This window comes from Morus notabilis, unplaced genomic scaffold, assembly GCF_000414095.1.
Source record: "Morus notabilis unplaced genomic scaffold, ASM41409v2 Scaffold2182, whole genome shotgun sequence".
Classification (NCBI taxonomy): domain Eukaryota; kingdom Viridiplantae; phylum Streptophyta; class Magnoliopsida; order Rosales; family Moraceae; genus Morus; species Morus notabilis.
The window spans coordinates 171,426-185,411 of record NW_010364651.1 but is presented as its reverse complement, the minus strand read 5'-3'; the positions used below and the strand labels follow the sequence as shown (position 1 = coordinate 185,411).

Genomic DNA, 13,986 nt, shown 5'->3' with positions numbered 1-13,986 from the left:
GGAAGCATTTTTTATGTTCTTGGGCCAAAAGGCTAGGGGCTTGTTTGGTAATGTTTTTAAGATAATTTTGTTTGCAGCACGAAAGTAAAAATGAGATTGTTTTAAGAATCATTTTGGGACCGATTCTGAAATTGCGCTTGATTGATTTTTTAGGATATTGTTCAAAGTATAATAAAAAAGTGAAATCGTGTTTGGTTATAATTATTAATTTATATATTATAATATTGTTGATAAGAATTAGAAAATAAAAATAGAAAAGAGAAAATAATTTTTAACCGTTTTTTAATTCTTTTATAAAAATTATTTTTATTGTTTATTGTTTTTATTTTCATAAAACATGTGTTAAACAAACACAATTTGTAAATTATTTTTATTTTTATATCTTAAAAGACGGGAAGAAACGTTTTCAAAGACATTTAAAAATCAATTATAAAGGCATGAAACGTTATCCATTGTTTTTTTTTTTTTAGGATCCGTTTGGTTCATTGATTCGAGTTTTAAATTTGAGTTAAGATGTGATTTTATGTGAGAATTTTTTACTGTAGTAAAAAATTTAAATGTGACTGTTTCTGTTTTATTATAATAAAATTTAAATTTTAAACTCAAATAGCTGAAGGGAACGGGCTTAGAATGGAAAAAGCGTGGCCCTTCATCACATGAAGCAATTTTGATGGCTTCCAATACGAAGCATGACCATATACATCAATCAATTCTCATGATTTTTGTTGGTTCTTTTTTTTTTTCATCATTGTGCCCACTTGATTGCTTTAGTGCTCTTTTCATTAGCTACCTTTTTTGGCCTTATTTGGTTTTGTCTTCGCTACAAGGTTTTGATCCATACTGGGATTTCGTAAAGTTAGTGGTTCACATTTTTTTTTTCTTTCTAAAACTAAATTTTTAGTGCCAACTGATGACACTCTAGACCATACACTATCAAAAACGGATGAGAGTTGACAAACAAGTCAAAGAGCACTCCAATTCTATTGATTGAGCCATGAACCTGATAGTGACAATTGAGGAATTCATCAATCAAATAAGGAAACTCTTCTAAATTAGTTATTGTATATTAGTTGCAATACCAATCACCAACAAGAATGTACTGCAAAGACTAGTCAATAATGAGAAATGCGGATGAATGTTACAAACTGGCACAAATGAAAGAATGGAAAACAAGAAACTGAAAAAAAAATAAAAAAAATCAATAGGATGAACAATTAGACGACGTTTGGTTCATAGATTAGAATCATGTGATTAGAGCTATTTTCGATTTACGTGTATTTTTTGTGAGAAAAAATACTGTAGCAAATCACGAATCATGATTCGAATCAGATAATAAATCCCCCAACCAAACAACCTCTTACTTATTTATAATGTGCTTTTAATTTTTGAAGAATTCTCGTAGAGTAAAACTCATATGAAATTCTGAATTTAAATCTCACCAAATATGATTCTAATATGATCCGACCGGCGCATGAGATCGTAAAATATTACCAACAATATATATCTTTTGTACTTTATCACAGAAGTTAAGTGTGGACCACATCATCCACTTGATGGATGCTGTTTAAATTTTAGTGCTCCTTGCCTCCTTGAACAAAAAAGGTAATCCCCTCATCAATTTTGAAGGGAAATTGTAGGAAATAGGTCAAAATTTAAAAGTTATGGAGGTAAATAAGCTAATTTACCAACTTATGAAAATTATAGGCCATTTTGTATTTTTAATTTTTCATTTCCAAATTTACCCCTTTCTTCTATTTTTTCCTTTTCTTTTTTCCTTTTTCTATCTCGATCTGTTCTCTTTCTCTCTCTCTCTAAATTGTGCATTTGTTAAATAGAAGAAGAACTAGGAGACGTTTGGTTCAAGAATTAGAACCATGTGATTAGAACCATGTGATTAGAACCATTTTCGATTTACGTGTATTTTTTATGAGAGAAAATACTGTAGCGAACCACGAACCATGATTTGAATCAGGGGACGAATCCCCCAACCAAACAACCTCCTAGTCTTTCTTCATCGGAGGTTCGGTCGCCAGAGCTGCAACTCATGAGTTTTCTCTCGTCGCCGTCGTTGTACCTCCATTAACATCGAAGTCTCCTTTCATTGTCATTTGAGAATTCGTTCACTCATCGCCGCTTCAAAACCTGATCACCGACAGGCTGCAACGCTGGTTCTCCTTAGTGCAAGATCTTGTCGGAGCTCTCGTAGGAGCGTCTCTCCACGCTTGGAGACAAACGCCGGCAGTCGACCTCTCTCCTTGTTGTCGTCCTCATGCAGCTCAGTTTGCCGAGTTCTGAGTTCGCCGGATTTGCAGATCTGAGTTGGCCAGATCTAATTCTACGCTCAGCGAGTTCGCCGGATCCATATCTAAATTTGTGATTTTGGTGGATCTGGATGTCCTTTTGACCACTAAGGTCGTAGTTAACTGGTACTATAAAAAAATAAAAAATTTTCATTATACGTAAAAACTAAATTCTTGTCTTCCCCACAAGAAGAAACAAGCATTTTTACTGAGACAACAATTTACAAGAAGATTGTTCTTTTTTTATATGAACTCATTGATCTGACATATTGAGTCATTTTTATTTTTATTTTTTTTTTTGTTTATGCAAAACAATCTTGAGGAGTTATTTAAACTTTTTGTTGCCTAACATCTTCAACTCATCAGAAGATTTTCCTCAGTGGTTAAACAAACCATTTGAGAGTAATGGCGATAATTCAATGCATGAAGTAAGTGATGTTCTTTATTCATTCATTTTCTTTTGTTTAATTTGGTTATACTTTATTCATCCTTCTAATTATTCTTTATTATTGGCTGATAACTACGAGAAATGCCGTACTTTTTAAAGAGGAGAATCTTTTGTTCATAAAACGATACCTTTACTTTTTAGCCGTATTATTTTTTAGTTGAAAGTATTTTTGTTTAAATTTGGCAATTCAGATTTTTTTGCTCTTTGTTATTGTGCAATGTAGCTTTATGTGTTTAGATGCTTACCATGTGATTGTACCATCATAAAAAATAAGGGCTTGTTTTTTTGAGTGAAAAACTCAAAAAAAGACAACTCGAGTTACAACTTTATTTGAGTTCATGTTCTTTTAAGTTTAAACTCGAGTTTAAACTCGAGTTCAAACTCGAGTTTATGACTAAAACTCGAGTTCAAGTTTTCCCTTCAACTTGAGTTCAGAAATTCGAACTCAAATTAATGAACATTATTTTTTCTATTCTTAAAAATATTATAACTTTTTCGTTTGAATTCTGATTGAGATGATTTTTTTTATGCGTTGACAACGAAAAGACGAATAAACCCGACCCATATACCATATTAAAATTTTTCATTAGCATTGAGTTTTTATTAAAATACTATCTAAATACAAATTCAAGTTTTGACTCACTCAAACACAAACTCAAAAAGATTCTTATCTCAAACCATAACTCAAATGTACACAACCAAACACAAACTCAAGTTATAAGTTCAACTCAAATTATAACTCAAATTCAACTCAAGAATTATACTCAAAGTTAAACTCCAAAAGAAGAAACCCTTATTTTCATATATTCTACACATCTCCAATATATGCATACTTCACAGGTTTAAGAATTAGAGTTATTGGCTTTTGAAAATCAATTCTCCTATATGATTGTCTCTAGATGATCTTAAGTGCTAATCTATGATATTAAAGGCTTAGCAGATGGTCTGCAATATTGTGAGTTTGCTTGGTCAAGGTTTGTGGGAGTTTCTCTTTCGTTTGTGGTGTTGGTTTTTATGTGCTGGTAAATAGCTTTGTTCCTTTTCTTTGTTGGCGGTGTGCCTTATAAAGTATCTTTTCATAAAAAAAAAAATCTCATATATGATGCTTTTAAGTCGATTCTTTTTGGTAGGTGGAAAATGAAGTTTGCGAGACTCAAAAACTAAATTGAATAAGGAAAAATGCTATAATTATTGATAGATTATGCTTAAATCGAGAGTAGATTATGATTTTGAGATCTAAGATTTATTTTTGAGATTTGAATCTATTGTATTTGTACTAATTTTTTTGTGTTATTGATTGTTCAATATTTCTTTTGTGTTTGACTTTTTCAATTTGATTATTGTTGCTATAAAATTAGTGATATTTGTTGAAAAAATAACATAATGTAGCAGATTATGCTTAATAATCTGGCTGTTATGAAGTATAATCTGTCAGGATATGAACATAATATGACAATTTATAGATTATAAATTGACAGATTATGGATCAAAATCTCATAAATTGACAGATTATAAAACATAAGTTGTCAGGTTATGAAGCATAAACTGGCAGTCTATGGATCATAACCTGTCAGAATATGACCGGCGCTGGTGACCGGAGGCCGACGGAAGGAGTAATCTATCAGGTTATGAATCATAGCCTAATAAACTATGGCTAGCGTCGGCGACAGATGACTGGCTTAATCTATCATGTTATGGATCATAACTTGATAGACTATGGCCTGCGTCGGTGTAATTTGTCAGGTTATGAATCATAACCCAATAGATTATGGACGGTGGCCGGTATAATCTATCACGTTATGGATCATAACTTGTTTCGCCGATGACCGGTGTAATCTGTCAGGTTATGGCCAACCGGCGACGGGAGACTATCGACATATCTTATATTTACCAAGAGTACTTTTAGAAATTCATGTGTTTGTAAATTTAGATTTATCTTAAATTGACTTATTTATTAACTTTTCTAAAACATTGACCTAATAATTTTAATTCCTCTTAAATCTTACCTATTTTCCTCCATCTCCCTTTAATCAGTAACTCAAATATACTAAAATAACAAGGACATAATAATAAAATGATTTTATTATTATTATTATTATTATTATTATTATTATTATTACTATTATTACTATTATTATTACTATTATTATTATTATTATTACTATTATTATTATTACTTTTATGATTATTATTCATTATTATTATTATTATTTTTATTATTATTTTTATTATTTTTATTATTATTATTATTAAGAAAAGAGAAACTCAAGACTCAAGTACTTTGGTCGAGGTTTCTCATGACAAGGTTTTTAGGCACTTTAGTTTAGAACCTTTTGTTTACAAGAAGCCTTGCACGCCACGCGTTTAGGCCATCCCATTCGCCATATGGAGGAGAGGAGCTCTCACTTTCATCCCATTCATTCATTCATTCGTTCCTTCACTGCTTATACTCTCTCTCTCACTCTTTCGATTGTTTCCAACCACAATTCTTCTCTTTCCTCTTCCTTTTCACTGCTTTCTCTTCTCAAACATACATGTTTCATCATAAGATTAAAAAGGATCAAAAGCTATAAAAAAATATTAATAAGAAGAAGGAGAAGAAGGAGAAGAAGGAGAAGAAGAAGAAGAAGAAGCGCCAATGCTTCCTCTGCCCATTCTCGATCTCAAGGATTTCCAAGAAAAGTTCACCACTCACTTCAGACCTTGGCAACGCTCCTTCCAGTTCTGGGTCCGAGCTACTGATATCTATACTGGGTACAAGGTTAATATTCTCTCTCTCTCTCTCTCTCTATATATATATATATATGTATCAATGTGTATATGCATGCAAATTGTGATGTTTTTATGCATTGGAGTATTGGGTTTGTTTTGTTTATGTGATTTGTTTGATGGGTTTGTTTTGTTCTGTGCAGGTGTTTCAGCTCCGGGTGAGTATTGTGAAGGATGTGCAGAAGCAAGAGGAAATGTGGGAAAGGCAGCATCAGCTCGCGGCTGATAAGATATACGCCATGTGCGCTGACCTCGGCGGTTTCTTCCTCAAAGTACTTCCTCAATTTCAATTTCCAACTAGGGGATTTGTGAATTCTGTTATATGGGTTCTGGTCCATTTGCTTGAATTTGCTTTATTTTGTTTCTGATTGACTATTTTTTAAAACCTTGAATATACTTTTCTAATGCTTCTGCTTAGTTTATCCATGATGGGTAAAATGTGCCAACTTCCACAAAATTTATAATTTAGGGGCTTTTCAGCATTTTGTTGCAAATTGTTTTTTTTTTCTTTTCTTGTTATATATAGCCTTTCCGATGCTTCTTCTTAGTTTATCAATGTGGGGGTAAATGTGTCAAACTTCGAATTTCTTGTAAACTTAATTGTTGTTATTCTTATTTCTTAAAGGATCATGCTTTATTGACTACCTATCCTGTTTTCATTCCCTTTTTATTCCTTTCTGTTTGTGATTTGGGCGAGTTGTAGAATTTATGGGTGTTGGAGAATGGTTTTTAGCTTCATATTTTATACTTTTTGTGCTTAATGTCGACATGGCTTGGATGGGATTTCATTTAGGTTGCACAAATTGTTGGGAAGCCAGACTTGGCCCCTGCTGCTTGGGTGAGGAGGCTGGTCACACTGTGTGACCAAGCTCCTGCAACCCCATTTGATGCGGTCCAACGTGTGCTGGAGAAGGAGTTTGGCCAAAGTATTTGGGAAATGTTTGAAAGTATCGACGAGTATCCTCTTGGTTCTGCCTCAATTGCACAGGTATTTGTGGGAATATTAGAATAGACTGTGTTTTTCAGGATATTTCCGCTGATTATATATCTTCTGCTTCAATTAGGTTCACCGAGCAAGATTAAAAGGCGATAAGAGTGATGTTGTTGTCAAGGTGAGAAAAATTGAATCGCACTGTGGGCTCTTAATTTCTGCAAAATTCTGACTTCTTGTGGTCCACAATATGTCTATAATAGGTGCAACATCCTGGAATTCAAGATCTGATGATGACTGATATCCATAACTTACAAGCTTTTGCTTTATATATGCAAAAGACAGATATCAAATTTGATCTCTACTCTGTGACCAAGGAAATGGAGAAACAGGTTTCACATTGTTCTGACGGCATTTTTTTGGATACAAGATATGAGTGTATTGGATTATAATTTCCCTGTATTTATGCTATTTAAGATTGGATACGAATTCGACTTCATGAGGGAGGCTAATGCTATGGAAAAACTTCGACGTTTTCTGTATGAGAATAACAAAAAGACTCCCGTTTTGGTGCCACGAGTGGTGCGGGATTTGGTCACTAGGTTTGTAATGCTTCACCCCAATGTAATATGGTCAGAAATTGCAAATGCGGATTAGAATAAGAAACATACCAAGTTATATGTATGTTATATCTATATATATGCATGGTTGTGTTTCTAAGAAATTTGTGTATAGTCGTCTTTGATGGAATGCATATTCTCTTCATGAAAATTAGAGACTATTTCAGCATAGAATGACAAACCAGTATTCAACTTGTATCCAACTGGTGTTTTTCTTTATGAACTTCTCTCATTAAGTGAGTTAATTTTTTGCCCATTTTGTTAACGCTTGTCTAAATTATTTACAGGTTTCCGCTGACTGCATGATTCAATGTGAAAGTTAGTTATTTTGATAAGATGTCAATGCTTAAACATGTTAAATGTTTAGGAACATGGCAAAAATGCTAGCAAGCGTAGGTCACATATTTTTCATTCACTATGGCCAACATATACCACATTTCGAAATGTTTTGTCTATTTTCAAACTAAAATTTTCTCTGTGGTTCCAAACATGTTTGTGGTTACTTATTTCTGACATACAGCAAGCAAATCTACCTATTTTTAGTTCATATTACTCAGTTTTAATAAACGCCAGTGTCATAATTTATGCCAGTTTCCACTTTCACCATTGACTGAACAGTGCTTTGATTTTGGGCAATGAAGTGACTTGGCTAATTCAGCAAGTCGTGCAACTGATAAGCTGTTCTTATTTTTTTCCCTTGGATTTTTGTTTTGTTTTGTCTGTCCTCTTGCAGTTCATTGCCGGTGCAGCGGTGCTCTAAGTTAGTTTGATGAACATTTCAGTGATTTTCTCTCTGTTTTTTTTTTTTTTTTTGGCCTTTATTAGGAGGGTCTTAGTCATGGAATATATAGTTGGAATCCCAATCCTGAATCTTGGTGATGAAATAGCAAAAAGAGGCATCAATCCTAGTGGTAAAGTGGCGGCAGCAGCGAAGCAGTAAGGCTTTGAACTTGCTACAGAGTTGGAATCTTTTTTTTTTTTTTTTCATTTTGTTTAATATTGCTTTTCCATATGTGCCCGCAAGACACTATTTACTTGCTATAGATCTATTTCATCCCTTCTAAAACTTGGAGCCAGCTAGTGAGGAATCCATCTTTCTCTCTTTCTCCCGCCTAGCTGATTTCTTTTGTGCAGTTCTTCTCATTCTTAAGTTGTTTTCTTAATAGGTGCTGCATTTGAATGTCGAATTTTCATCTGAAAGGGCCTCATTCTTGAATCCGTACCTTTTTTCCCCCAACCTCTTTCTCTGGCTGATAAGACTTTTTATAGAGCAATATGGCATCATTTAACATAACAATGTTTCACTAAGCATTTTATTAAGGAACGGATTAAATGAAAATTTTATTTCATACTGTATTTCTACTAGTTTTGTATCGGGTATTCACAGCAGGAAACCATTTTCCTGGAAGTGCAGGAAAATTCTTAAGAGTTTAACACTGGCATATGGACAAATGATTCTGAAGAATGGTTTCTTCCATGCAGATCCTCATCCAGGAAATATCTTGATCTGTAAAGGTTCAGAGGCAAGTGAAAGGCTATATACTTTATTTGTGATATTTTGTTCTTATCTTTTTCTAGAATTTATTAATAGAGGTCACATTATTGAGAAAAAGCATCTTGAAGATTCTAAAGATAACTAAACTGAAAAGCTTAATTCTCGCCAACTTTGCCAAATCAGGTTGCGTTGCTAGACTACGGGCAAGTTAAGGATCTACCAAATGAATTGAGGCTTGGTTATGCTAATCTTGTTCTTGCCATTGCGGATAATGACCCTGTAAAAGCATCAGAGAGCTACAGGTAATAAAGTCCTTTGAAAACGAAAGTCAGTTCAAGTGTTTCTTGTGAATTAGCCATTATTTCCCCCAAGAAGAGTGATAGGAACTTGTTAGTTGATTAGAGAAGTTAGTAGTTTGTTAGAATTGGATTAGCAGTTTGTTAGAGTAGGTTAGTAGTATAAATAAGGGGTTTAGATGTTAATGTGGGGAATCTGATCAGTGGGTTGTTTTAGGGAAAAAGAAGTTAGAATCAGTAGTGGGAAAAGTCTTGGAGATCGTTCCAAGCAGGGGAGGCTGCAGACCCTCGAAGTCAGTTCTTTACTTGTATTCAACAAAGCTACAGCAATAAAAAAATTCTTTGTTCTTTGTTTTCAGTTTTCTTGAATTTCCTGAGTTCTATTAGTTCAGTTTTATCAAAGAGATTACAAGGATGGGCCGTATGGCCTAGGGAACCGACAGAAGAAAGTGACACTTGTAAAGATAGAGGCGGAATAAGGAAATGAAAATAGGAGATTTGATATGTTCTCTCTCAAGTAAATGGGAATTCATTAACCATTTAATTGTATTTTATAACTACTAGACAAGGTTACTATATTTTCAGTTTATAGTATCATTTTCCTGCTTGGTTTTTGTGGATGCCCCGTGATTTGTTGAGACTGAGATGTCATTATTTCAACTTATCGTATAGGGAGCTTGGCATAAAAACGTTGGCAAACTGTAAAAATGAGCAGGAGGAACTGTTTAAGTTGGCACAAACAATGTTCGACACAAAATTACCCCCTGGAGTAACGATGCTGCAACCGTTCTCGGAGGATTCTTCAATAAAAAAAGTTGGTGTTGTGGTAGGTTTCGTACACCCTAAAGTCTCATTTTACTCGCTCATTCTGGAGTATTCCCGAGCAAACTTTATGTGACAATTAACTTTATTAACTAGGTTATACGTTGTTATTCTTCTGTCATAATCTATTTACATCTTCTAGTGAATGAATCTGTTTTGGTCCCTGGGGATGCCGGAAAAAAAAAAAAATTCTTCCGTACAGAATGAAGAAGAGATTTTCTATGTACTTGAAAAAATAGGAATACAAGTAGTCTTAGAAGTGTCTCTATAAGGAATACCAAAAATTACGTAAACGCATAACTTAAATTTTGAGGATTTTGAGGAGTAGGTGTTCAAGTGTTAGGTGTCGCGTTTGACGGCCGTGCATGTTCTCACTCTTTTGTTTTTTCCTATATTTAATTCAAAATAATAGGGTGTAAAGAATGTATAGAAACGTTTGTTACTATCAAAAGATGTTGTTCTCATGGTCCTTTTTAGGTAATTTTTTTCTCTTAATCTGTATCATGAGACATAAACAATAAGTTAAGCAGGATTGGAGTTGGAAAGATATTCCAAATAAATAAGTTTCACGCCAAATTTGACTACAATGTAAATTCTTTTATTTATCTCTGGCTTTGTCTAGGCTTTTCCAGAGGAGCTGTTTTCTGTTTTGCGGACTGTACATCTATTGAGAGGACTTAGCGTTGGTCTGGGAATCAACTACTCATGCGCTGAACAATGGAAACCGCTTGCGGAAGAAGCTTTATATCAAGCTGGGAGATTAAAAGGTAACCCTTTCAAACTCATAGAACTAAGTTAATCTCATTTTTAGACCTCAAAGGCTCGAACCATATTTCAAATCCCATTTTGGTCTGTGACTTTAAAAACGTCTCAGAACAGGCCCTCAATCTATGAAATTGTCATAAATTAGTAGACCATGCAACTGTTATAATCTCAACAACAGGTCCTCGATCTATAAAATCGTCTTAAATTAGTATTTCCGACCATGCAACTGTTATAATCTCAACAAAAGAAAAGGCATACGAGGACCATATGCAATTTAGTGAGAGTTAAATTTACATCGTAGGGCGCTCCTCATATGCCATTTAGTGAGAGTTAAATTTACATCTTAGGGCGCAACTATTAAGAATGAAGTATGCCTTTTTTCCGTTGAAATTTTTAATTATCGGATGGGCCTAAGAACTGATTCGCAATTTAGTAGATTATGAATTCGTTCTAAGATGTTTTAAAAGTCTAACGGTAAAATTTGGCCTATAGTTTGAGGACTAAAAATGAGTTTAACCCTATAACTAAGGAACATTACAGCATTTGGACATTGTAATGCTAAAAACTCGTTATGTGAGATTGTTTTTTGACATCGGAAATATCTCTTTTTCCCATACTATATGATCCACTCCAAGAAAGTAATTGGTCTCATCTTTTCTTTTTTGAAATTTTGTTTACTGTTTTCCTTATACTTAAACATGTTGATTCTCTGATAATATTTCAGGGCAAGGTATCAAGCCGAGAGTGCGTCGACGTGGTTTGATCAGACGACCTTTGGAGAAACTGATCGACTTGGATGACAAATAGTAGTCTTTATTAGGAAAAATTTTGTTAATTTGTTAAATCTTTTACTAGTCATCTGATCATATGTACAAGACAAGCAAAATTCAATTCATTTGAATGACATTTGTTATTGGGTACCACAAACAAAATAGTTTGACTTGGTCTTAACAATGGGATGGGAGTTATGAGTGAAATTGTGATGCATGTTATAATCCTTAAAGCTCGCACAGACATATTTAAATATAATCTTTAAATAAAATTATGCAGGGATGATTCATATACAATACAATTACGCAAGCCACATTGTGTCATCTTTTGCTAGTCATCTGATCATATGTACAAGAGAAGCAAAATTCAATTCATGAATGACATTTGTTATTGGGTACCACAAACAAAATAGTTTTGACTTGATCTGAAAAATGGGATGAGAGTTCCGAGTGAAATTATGATGCATGTTATAGTCCTTAAGAGTGCGTTTGATAGGTGGATCTAAAATCATAATTCTTGATTCTGATTCAGAATCAGTGTTTTTTTTTCATTGATTCTGAATTATGATTCAGAATCAATGTTTGGTTTGGATGATTTTGAATCATGATTTGAAATTTGATGTGATGTTTTAAACTAGTACAAATCATGATTCTAAAACCACTCCCCTCTTGATTCAAGGTGATTCAAACTCCTGATTCTGAATCATGGTTTCAGAATCATGATTTGAATCTAAAATCATAAATCATAGTTATAATTCTAGAACCATAATTAGAATCACCATGGTTTGAATTTTCGTATCAAATGAACCCTAAAGCTTGCACAAACATATTTAAATATAATCTTTAAACAATACAATTACGCAAGCCACATTGTGTCATATTGATATAGGCTTTTTTTTTCCGCATAGAATACTTAATACATGACTTGAAAATAAAAATGTAAGCATTACTGATCATTTTGTGGAAATCTCTGCAATTATCATAATTTGAGGACATTCTATACTCCACCCAATCTCATGGATGTATGTGTAATAAACTCTAGGCAGTAATAGAAATGAAATGAGAGATATTATGGAAAAACCAAACAACGCATAATTATAGTAAAATAACATATTTATTAAACAATTTTAAGTAAGTAGCATAACATATTTTTAATATGATTAGAGTAAACAGCATATTTCTTGTTAAATATTTATTTATCCAGTTACTTAGGGTAAATATTGTATTTATTAATAAATATTGTATTCACGTGAGATAAATAAATATTTATACGTTAATATCTTATTCAATTAAATAGTCTAAAAATATGTTGTTTACTTAAAAATTGTTTCAAAATATGCTATAGGTCTAAATTTTAATATCTTATTCTTAATTAATATCATTTTGACTAATATAATTGAATAAAAATAATATTAATTAAAAATAAGTAATAAAAATTTAGGCGGATGGAGACTATTTTGGGTGCGTTCGTTTGGCACACAAAACTCGAGTTAGCCTAATTCAGATTGAATTTTGAGCCTAATATCACGTTCGGTAATTCAAACTCAGACTCAAAACTCGAGTTTGAACTCGAGTAATAAAACATCAACTACCCCCTGATATTCCTTTAACTCGAGTCTGTCTTCTACAGTGCAGATTCTCTGCGCATACCTGCTTTTCACATGCCTTGTTACCGTTGCTTGCCATTCATTGTCGTTTCCAAGGTTTGCTGCTTGGCTCACGAGAAAGGGCCCCTCTCCGGTTCTCGCCCTTCGCTTCCCTCATCTCCCATCTGCTACAGTTGCGCCTCCGTGAACCCCAAGGCCGCGTGCAGTCTGCGATGCTATTTTGATCCAGTGGGTTTGTGCAAATCGATGGCCGCGTGAGTTCCTCCTTCCTCGTGCCCCCATAAATCCCTCAATACTCACCCATTTCCTGATTGTGCGCCCAACACGAAACCCTATTTTCCATCTTCTTCAATTTTCAAATCGGACAAAATTGGTCCGCCGAGCGTGAAGTCCTACAGTCCACTGGCAGTATTGTTGAGTCGATGTAGTGTGCAACGTCGTTTCCGAGTGCGTAGGAGTTGTCTCCGGTACCGGTCTTCCCGTCTTCGTTACCGTCGGCGAACTTGGCTGCCAGAACCGTCGGACTCACGGTTGGGGGTTATCGAAGCAGAGCATCAGCACTCCTCTGTCGGCTCAAACACGGTAAAATGTCCCCCCTTGATTTTTTTACATTATCACGAAAACTGGTCTGTGTGTGTGCAATGCAATGCTTTGCATTAATGTTGATTCCACCATTATTTGCGGTGATTAGGATGTGCGGCTAATGATGCTGCCGATTCACAACAACCCAAAATAGCTTAGAAAAACTAGAGCACAATAAGCAAAACAATGGCAAAAAAGACAGATTTTTTGCCATTGTTTACAGAACATAAGAACAGCCAAACGACCCTAAACTCAAGTTTTGTGTGCCAAACGATCGCCCCAACTAGTATGTCGTTACATATGAGATCTGTCGTTTTTGGCTGTCCAAGCAGAGCATCAGAATTTGTTCCTTTTTCTGAGTTGAGCATGCATCCCCTGAACACGATTTTTATGAAAGGTTGTAACTGTTATAATTAACAAATCTGTTAGTTGACTGTTGACGGTCATATAATCTTCATTGTTAGATCATAACCATTTGATAATAGATTCAAATAAATTCTAAAGACAATTGAATTTGATGATCGATCGAATCAATAGCAGATTAAATCTAAAAAGTGCAAGCAAAAAAAAAAAAAAAAAAA

At 34.0% G+C, this 13,986-nt stretch overlaps 2 protein-coding genes across 5 annotated transcripts in view; both read left to right on the top strand.

Annotated features, from left to right (window-relative positions):
• The first annotated feature begins 5,226 nt into the window (after nucleotides 1–5,226).
• LOC21390335 (uncharacterized protein slr0889) lies at nucleotides 5,227–11,493 on the top strand. Its single transcript, XM_024171310.1, has 12 exons — nucleotides 5,227–5,509; nucleotides 5,661–5,789; nucleotides 6,311–6,505; nucleotides 6,582–6,629; nucleotides 6,712–6,840; nucleotides 6,926–7,050; nucleotides 7,894–8,004; nucleotides 8,483–8,591; nucleotides 8,747–8,865; nucleotides 9,532–9,685; nucleotides 10,304–10,448; nucleotides 11,171–11,493. The coding sequence occupies exons 1-12, from the start codon at nucleotides 5,387–5,389 to the stop codon at nucleotides 11,251–11,253; spliced, it is 1,470 nt and encodes a 489-aa protein (XP_024027078.1). The 5' UTR covers nucleotides 5,227–5,386; the 3' UTR covers nucleotides 11,254–11,493.
• A 1,198-nt stretch (nucleotides 11,494–12,691) lies between these two features.
• LOC112093246 overlaps nucleotides 12,692–13,986 on the top strand; it is a 7,300-nt gene continuing 6,005 nt past the window's right edge. For 3 of the 4 annotated variants that reach the window (XM_024171313.1, XM_024171314.1, XM_024171312.1), the window contains exon 1: nucleotides 12,692–13,405. The gene's annotated coding sequence lies outside the window, so the exon portion shown is untranslated. The remainder of the gene's footprint in view (nucleotides 13,406–13,986) is intronic. The other variant, XM_024171315.1, reaches the window with a different exon arrangement.

Coding starts and splice junctions, on each gene's coding strand:
- LOC21390335 (XM_024171310.1), top strand. CDS start 5,387: ATGCTTCCTCTGCCCATTCTCGATCTCAAGGATTTCCAAGAAAAGTTC. Junction 5,510..5,660: donor ATATCTATACTGGGTACAAG/GTTAATATTCTC, acceptor TGTTCTGTGCAG/GTGTTTCAGCTCCGGGTGAG. Junction 8,005..8,482: donor GTGGCGGCAGCAGCGAAGCA/GTAAGGCTTTGA, acceptor CTGGAAGTGCAG/GAAAATTCTTAAGAGTTTAA.